This window comes from Columba livia, chromosome 2 (assembly GCF_036013475.1).
Source record: "Columba livia isolate bColLiv1 breed racing homer chromosome 2, bColLiv1.pat.W.v2, whole genome shotgun sequence".
NCBI classification, from domain to species: domain Eukaryota; kingdom Metazoa; phylum Chordata; class Aves; order Columbiformes; family Columbidae; genus Columba; species Columba livia.
The window spans coordinates 29,921,201-29,948,053 of NC_088603.1; the positions used below are offsets into that span (position 1 = coordinate 29,921,201).

General features: G+C 37.1%; 1 protein-coding gene across 4 annotated transcripts in view; it reads right to left on the bottom strand.

The window, feature by feature from the left end:
• Nucleotides 1-303: 303 nt before the first annotated feature.
• The window catches only part of VWDE (von Willebrand factor D and EGF domains), a 45,343-nt gene continuing 18,793 nt past the window's right edge, over nt 304-26,853 (bottom strand). For 2 of the 4 annotated variants that reach the window (XM_065051179.1, XM_021300832.2), the window contains exons 11-31: nt 25,750-25,958; nt 24,331-25,316; nt 22,997-23,133; nt 19,932-20,087; nt 18,990-19,094; nt 18,498-18,612; nt 16,403-16,653; nt 16,064-16,283; nt 15,380-15,517; nt 14,750-14,812; nt 12,524-13,201; nt 12,102-12,197; nt 11,920-12,015; nt 11,255-11,350; nt 9,945-10,040; nt 9,514-9,609; nt 8,962-9,057; nt 8,770-8,865; nt 7,363-7,458; nt 6,696-6,799; nt 304-5,131 (exon numbers count right to left, since the gene is read on the bottom strand). In XM_065051179.1, the coding sequence (XP_064907251.1) occupies nt 5,111-5,131; nt 6,696-6,799; nt 7,363-7,458; nt 8,770-8,865; nt 8,962-9,057; nt 9,514-9,609; nt 9,945-10,040; nt 11,255-11,350; nt 11,920-12,015; nt 12,102-12,197; nt 12,524-13,201; nt 14,750-14,812; nt 15,380-15,517; nt 16,064-16,283; nt 16,403-16,653; nt 18,498-18,612; nt 18,990-19,094; nt 19,932-20,087; nt 22,997-23,133; nt 24,331-25,316; nt 25,750-25,958 (3,951 nt within the window). In that variant the 3' untranslated portion in view covers nt 304-5,110. The remainder of the gene's footprint in view (nt 5,132-6,695; nt 6,800-7,362; nt 7,459-8,769; nt 8,866-8,961; nt 9,058-9,513; nt 9,610-9,944; nt 10,041-11,254; nt 11,351-11,919; nt 12,016-12,101; nt 12,198-12,523; nt 13,202-14,749; nt 14,813-15,379; nt 15,518-16,063; nt 16,284-16,402; nt 16,654-18,497; nt 18,613-18,989; nt 19,095-19,931; nt 20,088-22,996; nt 23,134-24,330; nt 25,317-25,749; nt 25,959-26,853) is intronic. The other 2 variants (XM_065051180.1, XM_065051181.1) reach the window with 2 other exon arrangements.

Below are 26,853 nucleotides of genomic sequence, written 5' to 3' on the forward strand. Positions count from 1 at the left end.
ATTGGCAGTGAGGAGAAGCTGTGTCTGTCACAGATCACCTGTGTGGAGGACGCTGAGGCTTGTCTTCTGGACATGTTCCAGTTTGGCCTCATTTAGCTTTTGCAGCCTTTTGAAAAGGCTGTGCATTGGTCCTACGTTCATTGTTCCCTGTCTCATCTGTGCTGTTTCTTGAATGCCATAGTTGAGGTTTTGCCAAAACATGCATCTTCCATCATCAACTTTCTGAATGATGCCCAAATCAGGGGGGTTTTCTTTTGTTTATTTGTTTGGTGTTTTGTTTTGTTTGTTTTTGTTGTGTTGTTGTTGTTGTTGTTTTTTGTTTTTTTTATTTGGTTGGTTGGGGTTTTTTTAAGATTTATTTTCATTGTCTTCTGGGTGAAACTTGAATTTTTGGTGGGACAATTTTAACTATGCATTACTGTAATCTATTTACGTATGCATTATTTTAATCCATTTGGTGGAATAACACTGTATCTGTGTATAAGCTCCCTTACCAGAACATGCAGCTTTCATAGGCAGAGTGACTTACATGGATGTGTTTTTCCAGGGATTACAAACTGCTGAGCAGTGACAAGAAACAGAGGAAACAGGGTCTTCTCAGTTACCAGCCTTCTCTAAAAGTGAGAACCCAAGTGTACAGAGGGCGAGTGAAAGACAAGGGTGTAGTTCATGAGACTCCTGGTTTTCTGTGAGGAGCAGTTGCTGTGTTGTGTGGTTGAGAAGCCTTCCCCTGCCCTTGCTATGGAGGCTATTGCATTTGGTTCAGATGAAACCTGCTATGGACATGTGTATGTTTTTTGTGCTGCTTTTGCTGTGATAAACTGGGTATTTCAGACATGATGGTGAAAAATGTGGGTTTCACGCGTTGCACAATATTATTTCATCCACAGTTCTGGAGTAGGCTTTATGATGATGAAATTCTGTGTTGCAGTTCACTACAATAATAACCATGCCATAATTTATAAATTTGGAAGTTAAGCTGAATACCTTAGGTGATATACTGGTTGAAGGGAAGTGAACAGAAAAAAATAATTGCCTCAGACCCAAGCCTTCAGAGTACATGAACAGAAGTATTTAAATGCAAAGAGGTAAAGTATCTCAGTATTGTTCCTGAAAAGATGGACTTATACTAATCAAACCAAAAGTGACAGAAATGGTGATTAGAAGCCAATAGAGATATTAGCATTGTTAGGAGCATGAGACCAGGAGCGAGCAGTCGGTGAGAGAGACCTGTAATTGGTGTTTCTGAGCAGGCCAGAACAAATGCTCATTTGAATAGTTCCCTGTTTAGAAGTGATTGAAGTAAGTAAGCAGCAATTTGATGGCACTCAGAATGTGATGGTGTATTTTAGAAGTACTGCTTGATTGTGGCACCATCTACTGGCCACAGGGTTTTTCATTGGCGATTTTTGTTTTGTTTTTAAGAAAAATAATTTAAATCCCTGCAATATCTTAAGTGAGTTTAATAGTGAATTTTCTGGTAGTCATTTTAAAGTAGAACAGGTTCAGAATGTATTATTAATGACAGTCCAGGACCCCAAATTATTATTTCCACAGTTCCATGTATATGTACTAAAAGAGCTGTCAGTATTCCTTGTCTTTTGTTTTGTTTCCCACTCACTGGAGGATTGAACATACTAGTTAAAGCATGTAATTTTTTGAGCTAGATTTATCATCTTCCTGTGAAACACTAGTTATAAATGCAGCTCAAATGTCAAGAAAAACAATACAGAGCAGGTTCCCTCATTTATTAGAGCTAACTGTAACACCTTAAACATGCTCTGATTTTCACTATAAACAACTGCAGGGGTAGTGCACTGGTTGTGTTTTGGATGTTCTTTTTACAGCATGTGTGGGAAGGTGAGAAGTGTTTTTTAATTTACTTACATGCACATTTTATCATTTGTAATTTCTCTTTTGCTGTAAGTGATTGTAGCAAGAATGGAGCTACTTGGTTTATCTGTAAAATATTGGTAATTATTGGCTAAACTGAGCTGTGGGTGGAAGTCAAATTAAATGCTGTGTGACACCTTTATACAAGAGAAACAGCATAAACATCTTTAGTCATTGCTAACACTTTCTAACATCTATGTCTGGTTTTGTATATGCACCCATGTGTTATGTTTTATTGAGAATTTAAACATTGGATTTTCCCATTTGGACAAGTAATGGAGTGGATTATAGCCAATTTGTCAAGTAGTTTAAGCTTTTATACTGATTTGCTCCAGCATTTGCACTGATTTTTCTTCAGGGGTTTGCTTTTGGTAAATGGAAATGTTAAGTCACTTTCTATTCTCAGCTATGAGAATATATAATTAATTTTGTAAAAAGAGCCTTTCATATGAGGTCTACTTTTTTTTTTTTTTTTTTTTTTTTTTTAAATCACAGGCAACATGGATATAAATGTAGGAAACTGAGTCCTTGCTGAGATCTGTGGTATCTTCTGTGATACAAGTCTTTCCTTCATAAAACATTAATCATACTGCATCTTAAAGATCTTTTCAAGATCATGGGCAAAAGTCAAGCTGCACTTGGGAGAATCTCTGCTGGCCTGCAGAGCAACTTTAGTGCAACCAGACAATAAAAGGATGATGTACATAGGTACCTCCCAGCACTGTTTAGTATGTAAACAAATCATGCAAGAAAATTCAGTGATGATACCTATATTCTACATAATGTCCTAAGAATAATTAAGATCTTCAGTTTGGTGCAAGTTGCCCTTTGCTCCATCAGAGTGGAACCATGGCAGCTTCTGCACTGTGCAACCCTTCTCCCCCCTTCCAAATCCCCTAATTCTTTTAGGCCTAATTTCAGATTGCATTATGCAATTTTAGAACAATGTTGTTAACCTGTGTACACAAGCCCTCAATATGCTTCTGTCTCTTGTTAAATTGAGCAATTTTCCTGCATTGTTGCAATGTGCTTTCTAATTACAGTGAGTTCTGTTTCACATGTATAATGGACTATCTAGTAACAAAACATTTCCAACTAATCACATAATTACTGGGCAGTTTTGAAGTAGCTGTCTGTCTTTATGCATGTGCTAATAATTTTTCTGCATAATGTGCTTGCTGAAAATAGCACAGCTTACTACTGAGCGTTTTCAACTACTGTACCAAAACTCTGCATGTATTTTGTTTGCACAGCTTGCATTTGGAAAATGTAAAAGAAATAATTTCTGCCTTTAGAACCACTGAAAAGAAATGAGAAATACTAAAAGTTATAATTAAAAAAAAAAAAACCTTTATTCAGCCTGAAATCCAAGAAAGGTATGTATATGTCGAATCAGTTTTGTGAATGGAGGGTTGCACAAACTCATTAACCAGAGTACTATTAACAGTGTTCCTGACAGATGTTATCTCTCTCTTCAGCACAACACCTCTGTAACTCACACATGGAATGGGGGTTATTATAATATGAGATTATGTGATATTGGTGTGTTTGCATTTTGAAAACATTTTCAGAACCTTGTGTATTCAAAGCATCATCCTGAGGCATCATTTCCAATAGCTAGTCAGGTTTTGTTCATAGAGATCTTTGTGAGTTGTGAGAAAGGAAACAGTTCAAGTGGAGTAGGCTTTAAATAATAGACCAGTTCCCAGAAGATCAAGCTATCAGCCACTGGGATGCTTGGTTAAAAGTAACTATGGAAACACTGAAACTGAAAATGCAACTGGGAAATAGAAAACACTTTTTAAATACATCAGCTGGGCACTTGGAAATCCATCAGGTATCATTCTGGAATGATGCCAGCTTGCTTTGCAAAATGACTATCAAAAGGTGAGTAGAAATCTAGGCAAAGAGCTGCGAACAGCGATAATATGGCAATCAGCATCTCACACTGGCAGTAAATGGCAAAATGAGCTATTTTCTTCCCATTCAGAATTAGCATATGTACATTTTATGTTGCTCAGGAGAACAAGAAGTCATGACGTTTACTTTTGGTTTAAAAAGAGAACAAATTAGTAAACTTCAGTGTCTTAGCTAAAGGGATGTTTGTATCTATTACCAGAGGTCAGCTGGTTGCAGCAGAAAATGAAATGTCTTTCACAGCTTTAGGGGAAGATGATGGTGTTTCTCTTTAGGAAACCAGAAAACCAGAATTTCATTTGTTCAAAAACTATCTGGCAGCTGGTAGGTGCTAACAAACAGTTCGTTGAAACAATAGGTAATGGGGGGAAAACAAAAACCCTCCTCTGTGATGTTTTTACAAATACTTTCTGATTTGATGTATACAGGTGGCATGATGTATCAAATTCCTCCTCTTCTTAGTTCTTATGTTAAGATTCAGCATGGCTAAAAGTATTGTCAAATTTCTCTAACAGACTCAGGGACAAGATTTCCTCATATTACTAAATGCCATCTCAAAATAGGGGCCTAAAAGTCTTACAGAAATCATTCAGTAGCTGCATACTCAACTTTATAATCATGAAGTCCAACTAGACAAGTTGGTATCTGGCTCTTGGCTACGCAAGTTTGCCATAGATAAACCAGAATTATTCTGTGTCTGGTTGACTGTTAACAAGACATGCATCCTTGCCTCCACTGGTAGTAGCCAAGCTGTGGTTCAGGTTCCTGCTCCTTCCTCACTACTAAATAGTCATTACAACAGACTGAAGCAAATACGAGACAAAGAAGAAAAAAATAGTTCTGCTTTGTACACAGCCAAATTATTTGTATGTAAACAATGTTTAAAAGCAGAAGGTACCATTCACAAGGGAAGAAGTTCTGCCTTCTTTCCTAGAGACACACAGCAGCTGTTGCAATCTTGTTCCCACAAAGGAAACCTCATAGTCTAGTCGACAACATCAAGAAACTGCAGAACTTTGAGTTTGCATCAAATCTGTGAGGTCAGTGAAGAATCAGACGCTGTGGGGATTCTGCACGAGGTAGCAAAAAAATTATAGAAATATACATATGTTTTAATGACTATAAGATTGTTGTTTTGAAGTTCGCCAAAACAACATGACTGTAATACTAATCTTTTAAAATAATGCTTCTGGATATTCCTTTCATTTAAATAAACTCTGTAATTGCCTTCAACCTTCTTGCTATTTTCAGTCTCATACCTCCATGCAGCATTGCAGTTAAATCAATACATGTCTTTTCTTCAACCACGATGCCTTTGTACCTTGGAGAGAAACATAAATAAATGTAAAAAGAGACTTCAATAATACAGCACATTTTTACTATAAAGTTTAAGAAACAATTTTAATGAATCTCTGCTTTCCTGATACGCAGAACCACAGCATTAATTAAATTTGTGCCTAAGTTGTTTATTTCTTTAAGAAAATGCACCATTTTATTCATTGCGTGATACAGCACTGTCTGACTGATCAACAGTGTATTTTCTAGATTAAAAAGATACTAATGCTTTGCAGGATATTTTTATGTGAACATTGAAATCAAAATTATTTCTTTTTTTAGGTCACATTTTGGAAATCCATATTGCAAACATCAGTCTTATCTTTATAGGAAGTGTAGTTTTATATTTTCAAAATGTGTATGAGCATTTCTTAACTGGTTCAATGTCCTAAACATATTTGCTACATCTCCAGCAAGTTACCTGCTGCCTGACCACAAATGGTGTTGGCATTGTATATTGGACTTGATAAAGCAGAAAAAAAGATCTAAACTCCAAGTAGTTTCAAATGAGAGAAACTGAAGCTGGATGAACGTTAAACCTTTGCTATCTTCCCTGTTTTTTACCCATTTCTCACTAAAACTGCCTGCACATTTAGTAGTCACATTGTAAGTTTTACATTAAAAGACATAGTGCGGCAAAGTACTAGAAAGAAAGGAAACTTGGGAAGGATAGAATATATTATTTTGGCTGCAGCAGGAAAGAACTATATCGTACAGGTGTGAACAGTGGCATGTAATTAAAGATGAATGTAAAGGAACAGCACCAGCATGCAGAGCTAAAATCAGCTTGTCTCTGGCCCAGCTCCACCAAAGGAATTCTGCTGGCACCAGAGAAGTGTCTAAATATGTTGAAATGAAGAGAAACATCACAGACAATGCAAAAAGAGTAGAATGCCTTCTACTCCAGATATGACAAAAAAGTTCATTGTAATGAAATGTTTAATTAAATTACTTCAGTGAATGGCTGTCAGCACTCAAGGAAAGGAATACAACAGAAAATTATGTGACAAAACAGAGAAATGGTCATCACTCACTGTAACGCGAAAAAGAAAAGCTATTCCTAAAGTTACACTTCGGAATAAGGAATGTTTATATAGAACAGGGATGAACTGAGTAACAGGGTTGGTTGTTAGTTGAAAAAGGGCTTGATAGGGCTATACAAGCTAAGATAGGGCCCTATCCAAGCTAAGAAAGTCAGCAGTGGGGTACTCTTCCCCAAAATGGGGCCAGAAAAGAGAATAGTGGTTGTTACTAAGAGAACAGTTACCAATTCCTACAGCAGCCACTCAGTGAATTACGAGAAATAATCCGCTTAATTTGAAACAAAGGAAATTTACTTCAGGTGTTAAGAACAATTTGGTAAGTATTAGAGCCTATAAATTACTGGAATAGCCCTCAGGAATTTTATTAACTTTCCCTTACTGGAGACTGAAAGGAAGAAAGTGGACAAACACATTTGGTGTTTTCATGCTGCTTCACTGGACAAGGGTTGACTAGAAAATGGCTCCTATATCGCTGTATCTGTGATGGTGTCTTGACTCTACAATTACCTGAATTTTCTTCCCACAGAGGACTCCAGTATAACCAGGACGACAAGAGCAGACATTGGGCAATACACACTTGCCTCCAAACAGACACTTCTGGTTGCACACAGCTAAAATCAGAGAGGCACATACATTGCTTTATTCATGAAAACAACTTGATGAAGGAAAAGTGGCTAGTAGCTATATATTTATTCTGCCTGTTTATAAGAGCTGAGAACATGGTAGATATTTTCAAAGGGAAACACCCCTCAGAGTAAGACGACTTCAAAGTCACATAGAACCAACAATGTTCTTATGCCCATTCCATCCCCCTTATGCTTTGATACAGATTTAACATGGGAAAATGCTGAGGGCATGAATGAACCTGAGACAGGGACAGGAGTAAAGGTTTTTTTTAAAACACCTACTATTTCAAGTTATTGCAATGGCCTCTCAGGGCTGTTGCAGCAGTGTATGGTGTTAGAGCAAGCCACCACATACTGCCATGGTCCCAGATGACCATCGTGTTCTGGAGGGCTTCAGAACGAGCAGAGGCATCTCTACCGTTTATCCTGCCTTTGACACAGATTTGTGTCAAAATACCACCAAGGTGCAGGACTTCCAGGCACTATATATTGCTGAAGCAGTCTTAACTGTGCTGAAGCAAAAGGTTTACAGGTCACATCATTCTTACGTGTTTGACACTGGATTCCTTCCCACTGCGGAGGACAATGACACGTACTCGGTCCAATGCACTCGCCACCGTTCTTACATTCCTGAAGACAGATTGCTGCACAGACATCATCACAAAGTTTGGTTACATCCCAAGTGATTACTTGTACTAATTATCTACACTTCAGAGTGCCCACGAGAGGTTGAGTGCTTTCCATACACAACAGTCGCATCATCTTCACTGAATATCCATCTAAGATCAACAGGATATTAAAGAAGAGAAGCAACCAGAGGCAACATAAAGCCCTGCAGCCACAGCACGCATTGAGATGTTCTGATGCATCACAGATTGATAGAAAAGCCTGAAATACTGAATTAAGTCAGCACCAAAGCACCTCTACACAGCTTTCTTTGTTTTTTCCCAATCTACCATTCTAAAACCCACACCTTAGTGAGAGGTCTTTTGTCTGTCATGCAGTTTAACACACAGTGAATTCATGAACATTAGATCCAGAGTTATTTTCTATGACTCATTTTTCTGCACATTCTTCCCTGCTTATTAAGCCATAATCTAAAACCCTATTATTTCTCATTAGTTAACTGAATATTTGACAATCAAATCTCTCTTCCACAGTGTCCAAGAATATCTCACCCCTGTCAATATCAGTAATACTTTTTTTTTTTTCAATAAAACTTTCCATCGATTACAGAAATTAATACTGGAAAAATTGTTTTTCCATCATGACATTACAGAGCTCATTGGCCATATTATTAATAATATCTGAGCCTTGGGTGAGTACTATGACAGACACTCATGCTTTATCTCTTGGATTTCTACCACCCATCCTCATGCTGATTTTCATGCATTTATCCATGCTGCTTCCTTTTATTTATGCCCCATCAATATCTTCATTAAGATACAATGTGACCCACAGCTGTGCTACCATCACAGTTCTATTCCTACCTTTCCTAAAGAGCTTGTGCCCATTGCATCTTCTATTCCAATCATTTTATACTATGTGTCCACAGTTTTCCAATCTTTTGCTGTAGTTCTTTTTCTATTATAACATATCTGCTTTCTGTCCTACAGCACAAATTTAAATTCTTTCACTTCATTGAGTCAGGTCTTCACAGTTTTACGTATTCAGAAATACAGATGCTTCTTATTTAGAGATGAATTAAGAAAGAAACAAATACTATTTGGAAGAATTTAAAAGAAATTTTGGTCTCATGATTTAGCCTAAGAACTGCATGGTGTTAGTTCTCCACCGTAAATTTTGCTGCCACGTTCTGGAGCATTATTTTTTCAACGAGTGTATATTCTTGAGTTCTTTGGCACTAACTTCATACTACTTGTGTGGACATAGTTGTCCTTTAGACATATATTACTTTTAAGGTATGGCTGTCGTGTTAACAGAAAAATACTTACGTGTGTTACATCTTTTTCCTCTCCATCCTGAAGGACAAGAGCAAAGGTTAGGCCCTACACACCTTCCTCCATTCATGCACCTTGGCTCACAGACACCTTAAAATAAAAAACACTTGCTGTTTAAAACATTTAATGGATTACAGAATTTATTGGTTACTTTCAAATGCTGGAAAGATTTTAACATTGGCTTACCTTTTTCACATCTTCTGCCTATGTACCCATCAGGACAAGCACAGACATTGTTTCTCATGCAATGACCACCATTCTTACAAGGAGGGCTGCAGACAGCTAGAAAATATAAACAGGAGAAAAAGGCTGTAGTTTGCATTTTGTTTCCCTTCGAGATATCCTTCTAGGAAACAAAAGTGAAACACTAAAATTCTGATAGTTCATACAGACATCAGGTCTGTCTAGTAAAAATTATGTTAATGTGTATTGGTGCCTATGTCAAAAGTAAATACAAAAATCAGATTAAAAGGGGTCAAGTTTGGCAACTATATGTGTACATGAGTAACCAGACTATACAATGCAGCTGGTTGAACACTCCTCAAATGTTGAGTGGAAGATAAGGCACATTTAGAGTCTTCCTTCTCCTTGCACATTAACTAATCAGGGATAAAATCTAAAACATAATGTAATCTGTTTCATACCAGTATGTGAATTGATTGTGGATTTTGTGTCTGAAGATAACAATGTTTGCTCACAGATTTTCTCAGTAAAGAGGGGAGAGGGAAAAAATATTACCATTCTGACACTGGGCACCAAAGAATCCACGTGGACAGAGGCAAACATCTGGCTTAGTACAGGAACCACCATTGCGACACACAGGGTCACACATCGCTGTAGAAACAGGGTCAGGAAGAGTGGGAAGCATGACAAACCACATGAAGTCTATAAAACAAGTGCTTCTGTTGCAAGGACAGGCATTAAACACCTAAGACAACTGCAAGGTAGCACCATTCACTTAAAGTCTACCCAGAATCTTGGGATCAATATTAGACCATCTAGAGATGTTGTCGGCAGCAGAACTAACATGCAGATACAAGGGAATGCGGGGGCTCTATGGCAGTCAGCAGCCACCCATCGCTGGCATTTGAGCCATCTGGTTCCAAATTTCAAGCTACAGGAGGTCCATAGATGCTCTCCCAGAAACAGGAAAGTTGCAAGAGTGTTACCTGTGCTGCATGTAGGTCCGTACCACCCAGGTTTACATTGGCAGATGTCTGGAGTAAGACATTCACCACCATTTTCACAGTGTCTGTTGCAAACCACTACCATCCAAGAAGTTGGTCAAAAACAAAGGGAGAAAGAAATATGTTAAAAATTATGTTTGATTCATTTTTCAGTTCTTTCCCAAATAATAACACTGGAAATAACATACAATTTGCTTAGTTGAAGATAAATTGCTGAATAAACTAATCCAATCTCAAAGCCAATCTCAAAACCAGCACCAGACTATAAAGGTAAATAAAACTTCTTTCCATGTAATTATCCACGGTCTGGTTATATTCAGTGTTTAAAGAACTAAATGGACTCAAAAAAATTTCACTCGTGTCCTTCATCACTTCAGCAAGTGCAGCTGCATGCACAGCATCAGGAGACAAACAAGCAAAGACATTAAAATGTCATGGCTGTGGAAAAACATTAATCACTTCTTCAAGACAACATCTCATTCTCTTTAGTGTTGCTTAACAAAGAGTAGCATATTTTTGTGTCACAATTGAAGCTAGAACAAGAAAAACTGAGAAGGAAGAGTCCTGGAGTTTGAGGAGGAGAATAACAAAGGACTTCTTCAGTTTGAGGTGAATACAGTGGCACGTTCAAGTGGATGACATATCAACAGCACATCTACATTTGGACTGTCTGAATGACAAAAATTACCAGTATGAAATCTACCCAAAATTTCGAGTTGCCAAATTGTGGCATGTAGAATTCAATATGTAAAAGAGAATTTATGTAAGACTAACTAATTCCAATTTTTCAGCTGTGATCACAGCAAATTTTCAAATTTGCATGCCAAATGACAAAAAAAAAAAAAAGATCCCATGATATGATTCTGAATGCAATTTTCCTGTATCCCAGCTTTTCTTGCCCACCATTCACTGATACCAACTTCTGAATGTACCTCAGCACCTAGACATTTTAAGATGATAGAAGTTAAAAAGCTGGAAGTACATATTAAACATCCGTGTTTGTTCTGAAGGTAGTATCACACTCAATGTGGTCAATGTTTCTATGTTCATGAATCATAAATAATAAACTATTTGCAATTTCTATGGTACCTTATATTTTCAAAGGTACACGCCAACACTATCTAACTAATGTTCAAAAAGCTCAAGTATTGGCACCTTCAAAGAGGCACAGGTATTATGTCATTTGCTAGCATCAGACAGAGTGCATCAAAAATTTAAACCATAATTTCCTTTCTTGCTCCTGAAGAACAGGAGAAATGATCTATATTCTTCTGTTATGTTTTTTTGCTTACTTGTGTCACATCTTGGTCCCACAAAACCATATGGGCAGGTGCAGAGATTTCCGGCCAAGCATGTGCCTCCGTTTTGACAGGGTGGATTACAATGTGCTGCAGATACAGAATTACGTTGTTCAAGAAATCACCTCTAAAAAAATGTATGGTTAAGTAATGCTTTAGAAAAAAGGGAAATGTTAATAACTGACAGTGAGCAAAGAACTGGAAATAAAATAAGGAGATGTATGCAATGCCTTTTTAGAAGAATAAGTAACAAGAAGAACGTTATTCCAACAGAGTACGCAGAGTCCCAACAGAGGTGGTCACCTGAAAAAATCTGAGACAGTTTCCAAACCAGACTTCACACACCAGGAGTGTTTAACTTAGAGGTATCATCTACATTCACTACTGAACTCCTCCACTTACTGTGAAAGCTAGGTTTAGGAATATCTAATCACAAACACCGTTTACAGAAGATATATACATATATACATATATATATATATATGTTTATATTAAAAAAAAGTAGAGTATATACCAACATGTAGCTCAAAGAGTTCTGTTGATCTATAAGTAAAATGAACACACCTCTTTGCTGTCAGAATGAACAGCCATTGAAGTTATTATATTTACAGCATCATTGGGGTATTTATGGATTCAAAAGTTAAAAATATTCTATTTACCTTCCTCACAAGTAGAGCCACTGTATCCTGGCAGACATTCACAGACATTGGGCTTAATGCACTTCCCATGGTTTTTGCAATCAGGTATGCATAGTGCTGTGCAAAAAAAATCAACAGTGATCTTCAAATAATTAATCTGTGGATATGAGTTACCACAGGCTAAATCAAAATGCCATACTCACCAGCCTGACAGTTATAACCAGCATAACCAGGCTTGCATCTGCAAATATTTGGTGCCACACACTCCATGTTTTTGCCACATGTTTGTCTACATCTTGCTGAAAGGCAATCAAGAAAGCAAAGAAAGAAATAAGCAAAATGAAAGTGGCATTTCAGCACAACTGTGTCTTACCAAACATAATAAATCAGATCACACAGAATCCATTAGGTCCCTGCCTGTAACTGGGGAGCCTGAGACATATCAGAAAAATATTTTTAAGTGCATCCATGCAACTAAAAGCCTGCAGGCTACGCCAATATTAATAATGAAAATTAGAAAATTTGATACTCTATGCATTTCATTGATTACACAAGGTACTTTCAAGTTATAAAGATGTCATAAGATTCCTTTCTGCAAAGCACTTAGTGCAGTTATTTGTAATACCTCTGCAAGTGAAGCCATCTCCGTAATAACCATAAGGACAACGACCGCACTTGGCGCTTCCGTCCTGACTTGGTTCACAAGATACACCGGGAAAACAGGGTAAATCGCTGCAGGTTACTGCTCCAGGAATCACTGCTTCACTCAGTTCTTCAGGAGGCATTTTTGGTGCGACAGTGACTTCAACAAGGACAAAAGGCAAAGGACTCACTTTATGCTTGACTGATAGGTGCTGAACTCTCTGAGTATTATTTCCACCTCTGAACACTTTGCTTGGCAAAGAAAGCCCTTTGTTTATATTTGTTCTGCTGCTAGAAGTCTTCGTGCTGGGCTTAAAGTAGCTGTAGGCCTCAACTTGTGCCTTTGCTTTCTTCTCGGGTGACACAGCATGGCTCCTTGAAGATGCAGTCACCACAGCACATACTGAAGAACTCTCTTCAGTGTTAGGAAGCTGACCACTGATGGTGCTGAGAGCATAAGCAATATTTCCAGGAACAGGTTGTACAGAAGCACTTCTCTGAGAATTTTGTGACTTCCAAGCAGTGATTATTTTTGCTGTGGAGGCTGGTGGAGTGCTGCTACTGACCATTGCTGTAGAAATAAGTCTCCCAGGGACATCTGTAGAACCGGGAATATAACTTGAGATGCTAAAAACCTTCTCAAAGAATGAATGTTGAAAATCTACAAAATGTTAGAAAGAAAGGGGGAAAAAGTATGTGACTATTAGAGACTATTTTTTTCCTTCTGAAGGTGGGTAGTATCTTCTGAAGAGAAAAAATGTACAGCCCATTCATTCTGTGCTTCAGGAAGTCCCTCCATGTGCTACATCAGAATGCACATATGCAGTAGAACTTAAGTCCTAACCAGCAGAACTGGAGAAGATTAAGGTGTTCCGGCTATGTCCTTTCCCACCCTCACCATGGCCTTTTCATGGCTGGAAGATAAGGAGAAAGCACCATACTTATGAGGCAGACAGCAGATTTTTCCCCTACTGTGTCAATAAACAGCTTTACTGTCAGAGCAAGTTCCCAGCTCTGTATACTGCTTCCAACTAGGTAAATGAAACAGTTTAAATAAAAGATACTGCTTACAGTTCACCAGTGTGTCTAAGTGCTAGTAATAAGCCTAGAGTCTACAAGCAGATATTTAATCAAAAGTATATACATGCTTATACTTACTGATACACCATGTACAGTATTTTAGGTGAGTAATTTGCCACCTTGTAGCAAAAGTATTACCATGTTTTAGTCTCCAAACTTTTTCACCAGCTTTCTTAAAGTTTCTGCATGAGTTTTATTAGTAGGATATTTCATGTGTTTTATAAACAGAGACTGACTCAGCCTCCTGATTGAAAGGAACACAAAGTGAATGAAACGTTCATAATACTCTGCCCAGGAAAAGCTGGTGGTCTGGTGGGTTGTGGGAAGAAGTACGGCACTGTTATCTCAGAATGGCAGAATGCCGTATATGTGCTTTTAGCATTATGGGACAGAGGAGGAATGAAACTGGAGGACATTATCAAACCTAACTAAAGCTCTGTCACTAACCCCATTTAGAATGGTGCTAGAACATGGTCTTCAAAAGGTTAAACTTTCCTGAATCTTATTACAGAGTGCTGTCTCCAACTGCTCAAAAGCAAACCGTTTTGCAGCCAATGAAGAATTATCCAGCACTGGCAGCGAAGCGAGAGAGTTTTCCTTCTGCCCCACTAACAATTCAGAGATAAAGGGAGAAGACACAAGAGAATTCCCTGCAAAAAACCCCACCAGGCGCAGAGTTGGAAATGCCAAAAAACAGCATTTACAGAGTTTCAGAATTCAAAAGTTCATTTGCCATATCCTTCACCTTTGCTTTGAGTTAAAGTAGGAAAATGGCATTCAACTTAATGCCATAAACTTTTGCTTATCTCGTATAACAGATGTCCCTATCCCCATGTTACCTATTTCATGTCAGTGGTTAATCACAAAAACAAAAGGCAACAATAAGGAAGTCATATATCACACTGTCAATAAAATTACTTGACTGACCTAAGGGATTTGTTGATACTGACATTTCAGGCTCATTTTTCAGATCAGAACACAGCCCCAGTAATTAAATGAATTGAGTCAAACTGAAAAATTCAAGTGAATAACACAAAACTGACTAGAACCTTTACTTGCCAGCTATATCAGTATGTTAATATATCAGTATGTTAATCAGAAATTCCATTTGCTTGATGAAAAAAATCACCTTTATTCCCTCCAATTTCTCCTGTGGTATCCTTTCTTTCAACATTGGCATCTTCAAAACTTTCTAAAAACAAAAGATGCAAAGGTACATTAGTAGTTACTTTTGCTTCAACTGCAAATAAATTACAGAGTTAAAGTTTTAGTACATAAAAATAACTTGAAGGGTAAAAAATGTTTCTTAAAGGTTTTCAATAGAGTATTTTAAAAATACGAGTTATTCAGTAATTGCATTGTAAATAAATAACTGGACATCTTATGTGGCAAGTGCCTTGATCTGGGTAAAGATTTCCACGTTAAGCAATGTAATAGAAAAATATTTTGTCAATAATTGCTCATATTATGAAAATAACGCAGAAAAAATTACATTTCATTGTATTCTACTCTGATATAAAAGAACTGGGGTAGTTTGTATCTGTTTTTTCTAGACACCTGAAAAAGTGTTTTACAACTATATGACCCAGTGCAGTTTGATGTCACCAACTGAGATTCTGTCCCAGTCATCAACAGTCAGAGCCACAGTCCTATTTTGCCAACTACAGAAAAGAGTTCTAAGTTACTGTTAGAAACATAAAGTGCAATTTTATCTGAATGAAAAGATAATAGCATTCTTCTGAAAAACAAATAATTTTACCATAACATGACTTCCCATCTCCCTGCAGATTACTTGGGCACGGACCACAATAGTATGAACCAAAAGTATTGAAGCAAAATACTCCAGGGAAGCAAGGACTGGATACACATTCGTCTACATCATCTTGACAGTTTTTACCTGCATTGAAATGCAGAATTTTTTTTAATATTGTGTCAGTAGACTTTGATAGCATGCTTATAAAAGATAAAAATGGAATGTATGCAACTACTGAAATACAAAAAGGGCATCTATCAAGTGCAACAAAGTATTTCAGTACATCTAATAAGTACAGCTGACTTTTTCTATTCACATTTTTTCATCTTACATCAAGTATCTTGCTTGTTGCAGAGTATGGAGAAGATGGGCTGTGGAGACTACGTGTTTATTTGTCGGCATAGGAGGAATCCCACCATAACCAAACTCATCACTCCTAAGTTTCACCATGTTGCTGAGTTTACCTCTGCAAACAATGAAATTTGCTTTCATAATATAAACATCTATTCTATTCATGCAATACAAATCCTGAAGTACATCATATAATTTTATCACAAGATCATAAAATTTCTTCATACTCAACAGTAAGCTATTTACAATAAAAAATTTTAAAAATATGTAGACATAAAATTAGAAACACCTGTTTATCAATAGACATGACAAATATGTGTCGATAAAGTAGCAATTTACCTTGAAGTTCAGGTGGACATTCACAGTAATAGCTGTTTATTCCATCCACACATCTGCCAATACCACACTGGTCAAGTTTACAGTCATCAGTATTCACTTGACAGAGATCACCTTCAAATCCAGCCACACACACACAAAGATATCTTCCATTTCCAGGTGGGAAATTAATGTTTGTCACACATGAGCCATTATTTAGGCAATCACACGATTTTACACTGACCTACAAGACATGCCAAATAAGATATTTTTTCTTTTTTTAAATGAACTAGCAATTAGTTTTGTAATAAAATATCTTAAACATCTTAATTGTATGTGTCATTTTACTGTAATATTCATTACCTCTATTTCTACCTTAGTCTTTGCATTGCAGTCATCTGTCAAAGAAAATGTTAATTTATGGGCATTCATTGACACAGCTTTCCACAAAAGTAGACCTGATGGGGAAAGACTGGCACCTTCTGGACCAGAATCCAAAGTGAAATGAATAGCAGAGCCCTCTGGATCTGAAGCCAAAAACTGATACACTAAATCTTCTCCATAAAAAGTCTGTAGCATACCCTGTAAAGTTTCAAGCACTGGAGGCTGGTTGTCTGTAACAAAGGAGATATTTTCTCTTTTAAGCAAAAGTTGCAACATATGGATAAAATTTAAAAGGAGCATATATTTCTACTAAGGAAGTCACATGTAATTATTTCTCTTAAAGTCTGATGTCATTTGAATGGCACAGGAAAAACACACTGTAACTGTAACAACGTAACCAAGGCATTATTTATACTACGCAAAACCTTGTAAAGATGCATTGCATCTATACGTAGAAAGAACTCAGAATTTATTGAATTTAAACACTATATTTTAACTACACAGAGAGAATTTGCAGATTAAAGTATAGAAAGCGAAAAAATTCAGAGGTGATTGCTGTTTCCTTTGAGAAATCAATAGATATTGAGGAGCAATACTTGAGAATGGGCTGCAGTGACTATCTTGGAAAAACTGTGCATGAGGTGATTGAAGAAGTCATTCACTCACTGTTCCTCAGAAGGATTTCAACCACACAACACTAGTAAGATATGTAGATGCCTGCACTGTTGAGCCATAACCAATCTGGCATGAGTAACTAGATTTCTAGAGGCATCAGGTGAAAACAAACAAAAAAAACCCCAGCACCAGGAGAAGTTCTGTGAAAGAGAGAAGCAGAAGACCCGAGGAGAGCATAGGTTTTGAAGTTGGGACATAGGAAGGTGATTAAAATTTCTAAGTTTGGGGTTTCAGTGATCACTTCAAGCAGGAACCCACCCACTGTCCAGAAACCATGGAGGGAAAAGAAGCGGTAATCCATGTCCCAGCAGTTCAATTCTGACACCTTGTTAATGTCATCCAATCTGGAAAAGAGGTTGTGTTCCTTGTTTTGGGGAATTGCCTCTGGTTTACTCGTTTCTGACTTTGACAATATGGAATTCTGGTTCATGGCTGTAATATGGAAGGAAATCCCTTGACTTCCTGACTGCTGGATGAGTTTCGTCTCATTAACTTTTTCATTCTTTCAGAACAGGTATAGCTACCTTGGCTTTTGATACAAGTTTGAACTAGGAAAAGATTCAGCAAGACAGGCAGCAAAGTCCCATTCATGCAGGACTCTTCCCAGTCCTGACTGAGTCTTGCTGGCACGTTCACCCATGAAAACACCGATAAAACTCTTGTATTTGAGATGTTACAGATTTGGGTTGATGGAGGAGGCTGGATGGCTACTAACAAAGCCCCAAGAGACATCCCATTTGGCGAAGGGACCAATGTGATTTGTATATCCAAAGGCCAAGATATGAGCCAGAAGAGCTAAAACTTCTAGGCTAGAACTTTGTACTATGGAGAAGGAAGAATCTAGATTGAGGTCTTCTTTTCATAGTGAGGTTCCTAACTGGACTAAGACAGCCTTGGCTATACTTTCAAGTATCTATGCCATCAATGTGAATTATGTCCAAATATTAAGTGGTTAATAAATAAGACATGCATTTAAGTCAGTTTCTTCTGTTCTTCTTAGAATCTGAGTCCTTTGCTGGAAAATATCTTTTATACATAAATGTTGAAGACAAACATTTGTGGATGTAGCTGTGCCAAATATCAAAAGACTGCAAAGTGCTAACTAGGCTGAAAGTGGTTAATTTTCATTAGTTATTTGTGATGTCTACATGGTGCAGGGAAGCCTTACTTTTCCATGTATGTTCGGAAAACAAAATATCATTTTCAGAAATTAGGAGGAATGTCAAATGAAAAACAAGATCTAATTACAAGCTGAAGTAGTGGGTACTGAGCTTTAAATGAAACACTTAAATAGTTAAACTTAAAAGTTCACTATTTCCATACATTTAAAAAAACTAGTAGATTTTCAGCTTCTTGCTATTAAAACAAAACAAAACAAAAACACCTCTTTAGAACTTACTTTCAACAACTGACCATGTTAACTTTGATATGTCAGGTCTGCAGAGTAAGCAAGGGCTGGTTGGATTTGTGTCACCTTCACCGTAACAGAGTCCATCTATGTTGCACGTTTTCTCCTTTTAGAGAAATGACAATGTGATTGTTTAATTTTTGGTTACCAAACAGTAAATCTGGACAAATTTGTAAAGCGTAAAATAAAATCCAGTCTTTTAATCCCTACCACTAAGCAACTTAAGTTGTTTTTAAACCTAAACAATTAACAGCATATTTGGTTTTATTTGGTAATTACACAAAGTGCTTTTCTTTTTTTCTTTTTTTTTTGTCCTTAAAAATTGCCTCATTCCAGCTTCTCTTTCTGTGCTTATCATTTCTATGCATGGAAAATCCCTGTTGGAAATGAGAACAGGGTATGTTCTGCTGATTTTTCTAGATTTTTTTCTGCTTGAAAAAAATGCATATTGTCATAATAAACGTAGAGTAATTAAATATTTACCTTTAAGGTACATAAACCAGACTCCTGTGGTTCACACATCTGACAGGCTCCATCATATAATGTCAGTGTTTTAGAGTTGCTATAAGTGAATCCATCATTAGAAATCTGCAAGACGTATAGTAAAAATGGATTAATCCATACAGATACCTATGTATCACCAGTGTGGACTGCTAGCATAATATTCCATTTCCTGGTAGACACCTACATTTAGCTGTTTAAACCCTTACAATAGCCAGCAGAAATCTAATAAATCCTGTTAATAAGACTAAACAGATATTTGACCAACCACATGTATGTGTCTACTTTAGGGTAAACTGAATACTGTCTAGGCTCTATTGACCTGATTGATTCAATCTGCATGAGATCTCAGATATCTGCTTCGCACAGAGATTCACATGTTGAGACCAGGCTCAATTCAATTTTCCCATAAATGTGTCTAATATAATTTGAAATGCTTTTGGGTAACTACCTGACCTTTAACTTCTACTCTTGAAGAACACGTGTTTCTGTAGGTCATGTATATCTATCAGTCCCCTTTCAAGAGAGCACTCTCAAAAGGCACTCAACACTTAAGCTTAGGTGAAGAAACTGAAACTCCAAGTTAAGCAAGCTAGGGTTCCACCCTCACTACTCTGTTTCACCAAAAATAAGACAGGGTCTTATATTAATTTTTGCTCCAAAACTTATTACTTTTTTACATGTACAGCTGCCTGGACACTATTTAAATTGACTTTTTAAATGAACTCTAATGAAGGCTTATTTTTGGAGTAGGGCTTATGTTTTGAGCATCCTCAAAAATCCTGAAAAATCATGTCATGGCTTATTTTCAGGGTAGGTCTTCTTTTCAGGGAAACAGAGTACCACTAAAAAGGATATCTATGTAATATATTTTCATCTTATCAGGAATACTTGTAAATGAATATTTTAAATTTCTGTGAGTACCTTTATTTGCCACCTGGCAATGGGTTTATCATCAACCAGATCCATGACATCAGACTGCTGGTCATCATTTGGTAACTGGCAGCTGACAGTCCTGGCATTTTGGAAGGCAGCTGGCATACTCAGAGCTTCTCCAGGAATCCATTGGCTATCCCTATACTAAATGTTAAGGGAGAGAATCTGTTTTTCAGTTAAATGCATTATGAAAATATTTTGATGAGGAAAAAAAAAAACAAATAACAAAACCAAAACAACGGATATATTGCACAGTCTTTGAACACAACTGTCCCTGGACTACAATGCAATGAGAAATATTGAATGCCATTATTTGCACACAGAGATATCTACCTGAGCCTTTAACTGTGGAAGAAAAGGCAGAGAAGTCTTTCCTGCCCCATGGTGCTTTGGCACTGCATTGCCAACAATGAACAGTTCTTCCAGCTGGAAAGTAATGGGAAGGTTAAGCAGTGGGTGATCCTCTGCCAGCACTGATCTGATGTATCAGTGCATCTATTCCCCTCCATCTCTGCTCCCAGGAGAGGACAAGCTCTAGTCAAAGGAACAGATAATGTTTTTGGCAGGGCTCAGGTATCATTCTGGGTGCTGGAGGATATTGGCAGTTTGCCATTAAACCCTTGCATAAGCCACTGAACTACACCATTAACCCTGTAAACTTTTATTCTAAACTGCAGTGAGGACAAGTCATCCAAGGATCTATCTTCAGAGTTCAAGATGACAGAATAGTGATGATAATATTATTTGCCTAAAGTACTGGTGTGGAAGCAGGGACAAGCACACTGAAAATAAAGTTAGATAGAAGTAAGAATCCCGACATAACAAGAGAACAGCAAGGTCAAAATAATTTTGAGCCTGACTAGGTTATACTGAGCGGGCACATTTTTTCAGTTACTGGAGCCAACTGAGACATTTATTCAATTGTAATCCTGACATGGGAAGTCTTCTGCTGATAAGGCCTTGCATTTTCTTTTTTTGTTTTTCTTTACAAACAGAAAAATAAAAGCTTTTGCTGAGAATACATATGAGCTATTTGTTTTCCACGCAAACATTTTGTTTTTCTTTCACCCTACACTCAGTTAAGGAAATGACAGCAAGGGTGTGTAAAAATGTAACAACTAAGAATTTCTAAATATGTAATTTTGAGATATTAGTACCATAACCTCTGAAATGTGATGCAGAAACCTTTTGTTATTAGCTGGAGGCAAGTTCAGACAGATTTTTTTCAGAAATACATTAATCTTTCAAAAAACAATTAAAAAAACCTTCAGATTTACTAGCATTCTAGCTTATTATGTTCATAGAAAAACTTACTTCTGCAGTTCAATAGAAATAAGAAGAAACTAAAACCGTATTTTAGTTTTGGAGAGCTTAAACACACTCTCATCCTTTACAAAAATCTCAGTAAATTCTGCACCTGGATAATCACAGGTTCCTTGGCCATGTCCTACCCAAACCTCTACTGAGGGATGTGCAGTAGTCCTGCCTCTGTGAGGTACTTCAATACAGAATTCTCTGCATCACCTCTTTCAGCATCATGCACAAGACCTATGTCCTCCCTAACATGGTAGGACCGCCCATGGACAATGGATCTGATTTATTATCTCAAGAGTGAAAACACAAAAAATAAGAAATTCAGTATGTATTAGCTCTAAATTCTGCCAATGCGCCTCTTCTTTGAAATTTTGATCATTTACGTTTAATCGCAAACTATATGGAGTCCTATACTCTTGCAAGTCCATTGACATTAGCATAAAGGCACTATAGCTCCATCTTGAAAACTGAAAAAATCAAAACTAAAAATCAAAAAAAAAAAAAAAAAAGAAAAAAAAAAATCCTTTCTTTTGCATTTTCGACGAAAGAATCCTAAGCTTCCTCCTTAACTGCAGGTAACAGTGGTGGTGTTCCTTTTCTAACCAATAGAAAAGATTTTGTAGTTAGGAGCCAAATATACTACAATAAAGAGTGTTCTAGCAGAATATCTTGCCGTGGGTTGAAACTGAGACATTTCAAACTGTGATAAGTGAATTCCCAATGACTGTCTCACTGGGAGCCTTGTCCAAAAGTCTTGTAACCTAATGGAGTGTAAACTTACTCTCCACTTTATAATTTCAAGCCAACTTGCAGATAAGTGGATGCATGTGTTTTGAGAAAAATCTATAGCCAGCATTGCTTAATTTGTCAAAATAATTTTAGCATCTGCTGGAACTAACTAAGGAAAACTATTTTGTCTCAGGAACAAAAGTTTCCCGTTGAATGGTTCCCCTTTCACCATTTACCCCCCAGCCTCTCTATCATCACGTCAGTGAAACCCAATTTTACATGGAAGCTTTTTGTATTCTAGTGTCTAACACGACATAAAACCTTGTAATTGTAGATAATTTATTCCAGGCTAACACTTGTAAAATGCTTGTAAATTTGCCTTGAGCAAATTCTAGGTCTGAGGAACAACAGTCTCTCTACACAGATTCCTCTTAGTTTACAGTGCAACATTTTTAATCTCCTGTTCAAACCTGGGGTATGGAGCTGACACATATCATTAAATAGCTGTGGTATTCTACCCCAGGGAAATAGACAACACACGAAAAATGCCTTTCTCTTTTTGTAGCAGATTTATTATGTTTATAAAAGGGCTATTTTGAGCATTAGATTTGAGACAGGAATCTAGTAATGCCTTTAACCTAACTTCTTTGAAGTAGCTTCTTCAAAGAAGTGATACTTCAATTCCTCTCCTTAAGCACTTCAGAAAAACGAACCACAATGTACTGGTTGCTACTAGCAGGGCTGCCCTCGCCCTTTTCTAAATGGATAGCTGCCATATGGTGTTATCTCCCTCTTGGCTGCTGAACATTCCCATTATGTTTCTCTTTATCATGGAGGAAATGGCCATCTTGCAGAGACTCAAGTGTCTGCTGCAAAGTGCTGAGTGCCTTTGCTTTAGCTTCTACTAAAGCATTGGGTTGTACCCACATCAATGAATAATATGTTAGACATTTTGACCCTCATTCTCTGAGAGGTTTAAAATGTAATTTTTACTATTCATGGAGACCTACCTGTAATTTGATAATTTCACATTTCAGATTCAGTGACTCCCTGAAGCCACGTCCAAAAGCTCTCACTGATGTGCAGTCGTACTGTCGAATATCACACAGCCCAGCATTCTCCAGCTCTGTAATTTCTGGAGCCTGGTCTTCAAAGTAGAAATTAGACTATGAATGTCAGTATATTAACTCATTCACATGCTTTTACATTCATCAATATGTTTATTTCTCTATCCAACTAAGAAAAGCAATGAAATCTGGAACCAGCTGAAGAAAGGCATAAACAGAAGTATTTTTTTACTATTAAAAATGAATCTTAACTTGAAAGCCAGGCTTTTTGTCTTCTCTTGGAGTGTGAATATTATGAAGCAGAGAAAATATTAATCTGATAACAAACACTTGTGAATATGTGTTTTGCTTTCTCATCCATGGTTCTTTACACTACACTTGCAGTAAAAAAATCTAAATGAAACTCAGGCCCTAGTAACAGGAACTGTAAAGGTTACAGTTATGCAGTAATTTATAATAGGAGATTTTGTTTAAAGACTAACCAAAAACATCTCAGGAATTATTATTTCAGGAAATAAACTGACAAAGACTGGAACACTCAAATAGTTTTATGAAGCAAAACCAGTTTGACTTCAAGAGGAATCAAATATTTATTTTTTATTATTCTGTTATCTCTTTCTCTATTTGCTTTTAAATAGGTTACTAAAACAAAAACAACATTTCAAAACAAAACATTAGCAGATTTTGTTTTGAAAGGGTTTTGACTTCTGTAGTGCTTTTCATATTTTTCTGGTGTACCTCTTAACTGAATTTTAGTGAGTCTTATTTACTGAAAAAAAAAAATTCCTGCCCAGCTCTATTTGCTGCACCTCTGTTTTCTTCACCATCAGTTCTGCTCCCACCACATCTAACAGTTATCTAACATCACCAAAGAGAAAAACATCCCACTTACAGTTAATAAACAGGATCACATAGACTATAAAAAGTTATGGAATGGATGGATGTAGCAGATCTTTCCCGAAGAAGACAGCGTGCAAGAACATTGCTAATCTCTTGGGGCAATATTCTGGATTGCAAACTTGCCAAGTCATAAATTTTTAAAATCTGCCATATCAGAAACTAAGCCCATGTTTTGCCCTTCAGAAGCAAGAAGGTTGAATAGAAAACAATTACTGCTGTATTAAACTGGAGCTAAATTGCTAAATAATGACCAGGGCCACAATAGAGAACTCCTGTCAATGTACAAAGGCAGGAGAAAAAGGCAGCAAAATGTATGTATATTGCACAAAGATCGAGAACATTATTTAAGTAAATCTCTTGTTTTCCTCCTCACTTACCAGACAGTATGCTGCAGTCATATGAGCTGTAGCCTTGAAAACACGCACAGCCCCATTCTGTACACTCCCCATTACCACTGCAGAGACTGGGGCACTTCAATGCCATAAGCAGACTCTCAACTGACCCTTCTAGTTCCTGTTGGTTATAATTTATTTCTTCTAAAACTCTCTTCTCACATTCATTCTCTAGAAGAGCTAAGGAAGCTTCTGCCCAACTGAGGTCATCTTTCAGCAGCAAATCTTTAACACACATAACAATCGCATCCTCTATTCGCCGGCCAAGAAGGCCACCACAAGATCTTCCTATACTGGAATTAGCTATTGCATGCTGGCAGAGTAACAAAGCGCTGGACTCGGTGAGGCCAGAAGGCGTGGGCCAAGAAGGAAGAAACTTTTGGTCTCTGTCAGTGGCATGGTCCTCTGGGAAAAAGTAACTGTATCCCTCCAAGTCTGTTTGGCTAAGACTTTGGAACAGAAATACCGGATGGTATTCATAATAATTTTGTCGCTTCTGCCTGCTTGTAACAGATTGACTTTTGTGAAGATGACTACTGTAATGGTAAGAATTTCTTCTAATGCCTGAGCTTGAAGTTCCTTCTCTTTCTATACCAGTATTTCCCGCTGAGGTTGCAGAAACACGTGTGTTTACTAGTGATGTTTCGTGAAGTTTGGTTTGATTATCCTCCCCATGCAGAAGTGTAGATGAACCCATGTCATGCGCAGATGAACGCTTCTTTAAGCCTCTGACAAGATCAACAGGACCGAGGTACTCAGCAGTGACATCCAGTCCTGGTATCAAGGAAAGAAATCTACCGTTTTCACTATCTTTACAAGACAGAGGAAGTTCTGATCTAAAAACTGTGTCTTCTTTATCCACTGATTGATATAATCCAGCATCTTCAAGTGCACAGTCACAGAAGACTATTTTTCTAGAAGACGTTAAAGAAACAGGAGTCTTATCAAACAAGCTCTCTCCTGGTGAAATTCTGCAGAAGAAAAAAGACAACGAAACTGTATCTGAACTTTCTTGCCTACTTTCACTGTTTTAGTAAAGCATTAATGTTTCCTTTTCTTTTTGCTGTTTCATACTTCTACAGAATAGATCACAGAGTCTGCAGTACACAACTATATTTAAGGACTTCAGTTAAATCACAAAACTATGAGAGTAACTTGCAATAGAAGAACTGAGAAGAGTGGATCTTGTGTCCAAAACCTACTCAAACTATATTACTTAAATACTAATTTGGCTCTTCAGTTTGTATTTGCTCTGAAACTTATTATGAACCGTATCTATGACATTATAACATTAATTTTAAAACTTAGGAAGATTTCTTTTTATTTCAACAAGTTTTCAAGAGTGTAAAGGAAATGTTGAACCCAAAGTGATGACATTCGACTGAAACAGAAAAATTTTGTTACCTCCACTCCTTAATAAAAGAAGAAAGAATATTGGTATGGTCTGGGATTTCCACTCCACTTGCAGTGTGATAATCATTCTCTGCACTTCCATCAAATGTGCCACAGAGTCCCATTGTGTGTCTGTAATCTGCACTGGGTGCCCTAAGTGTTATGCTCATGCCCCATTCACTCACATCAGCACGAACGAAAGCTCCAGAAGAAAACAAAACCTAGAAAGAGATAGGTGATACCATCATGAGAAACATGATGGTATTTTACTTAGTAAAACCAGGTATGTTTACTGGCCAGGAACAATTGGACAAGGCCAGGAATATAAAGACATTCCATTAAATTCTGGCTTTAACTATTCTGGATCAAATTTCATTATTCCTTCTTCTCGTGAAGCCCTGTAAATAAAAACCCTATACATCTCAAGCTCAGCAGGCAGTCAAATGGTACACTATAGGTCCATAAACTTCATCCATCATTAGCAGGTGTATTGTGGAAGGTCAGTGACTGCAAAACCACAGAGAATCAAAGATCAGCTGGGCTGCTCACTCTTCACATGCTTGCATATGGAAAGGAATGAATCTGGTAATACGAACAGATTCTTCGGCAGCATCTTTCCCAAATTTCTTTTTGTCAGCTAGATGATTCCCTGTGGTAGTAGCTTAATATAGAGTCACTGTCTACCTGCAAAGCTGATCCTAAATGTTCTGGATAGCTCAGAGTAGTAACAAATATTTACTATTTAATTGTAGGCAACTGTACAATCTCTTGAAATAAATACTAGAAGTCTCAAGAACAAAATCCACCACAAGTTTAAATGCTGTCTCTATTACTAACTTGCTGTATGAATCCAAGCAATTCACTTAATTTTTCTGGTTCCTCAGTATCTTTTTACTTCTTCTACTGCCTAACATTACCTTAATATTTAATATCTGAGGTCTTCAGATGAAGTGCTTCAGATAAAAGCTAAATATTTAAAATATTCTTATACTAAAAGCCAAACCCAAGTTGAAAAAGCATATCTGTTTTTATGACTTGCCTTCCAGACCAACAGAGTGATTAAAGAACTGTTGAGGGCTCCATTTTTACATTCTGCTTCATTTGACATTCAGTGCA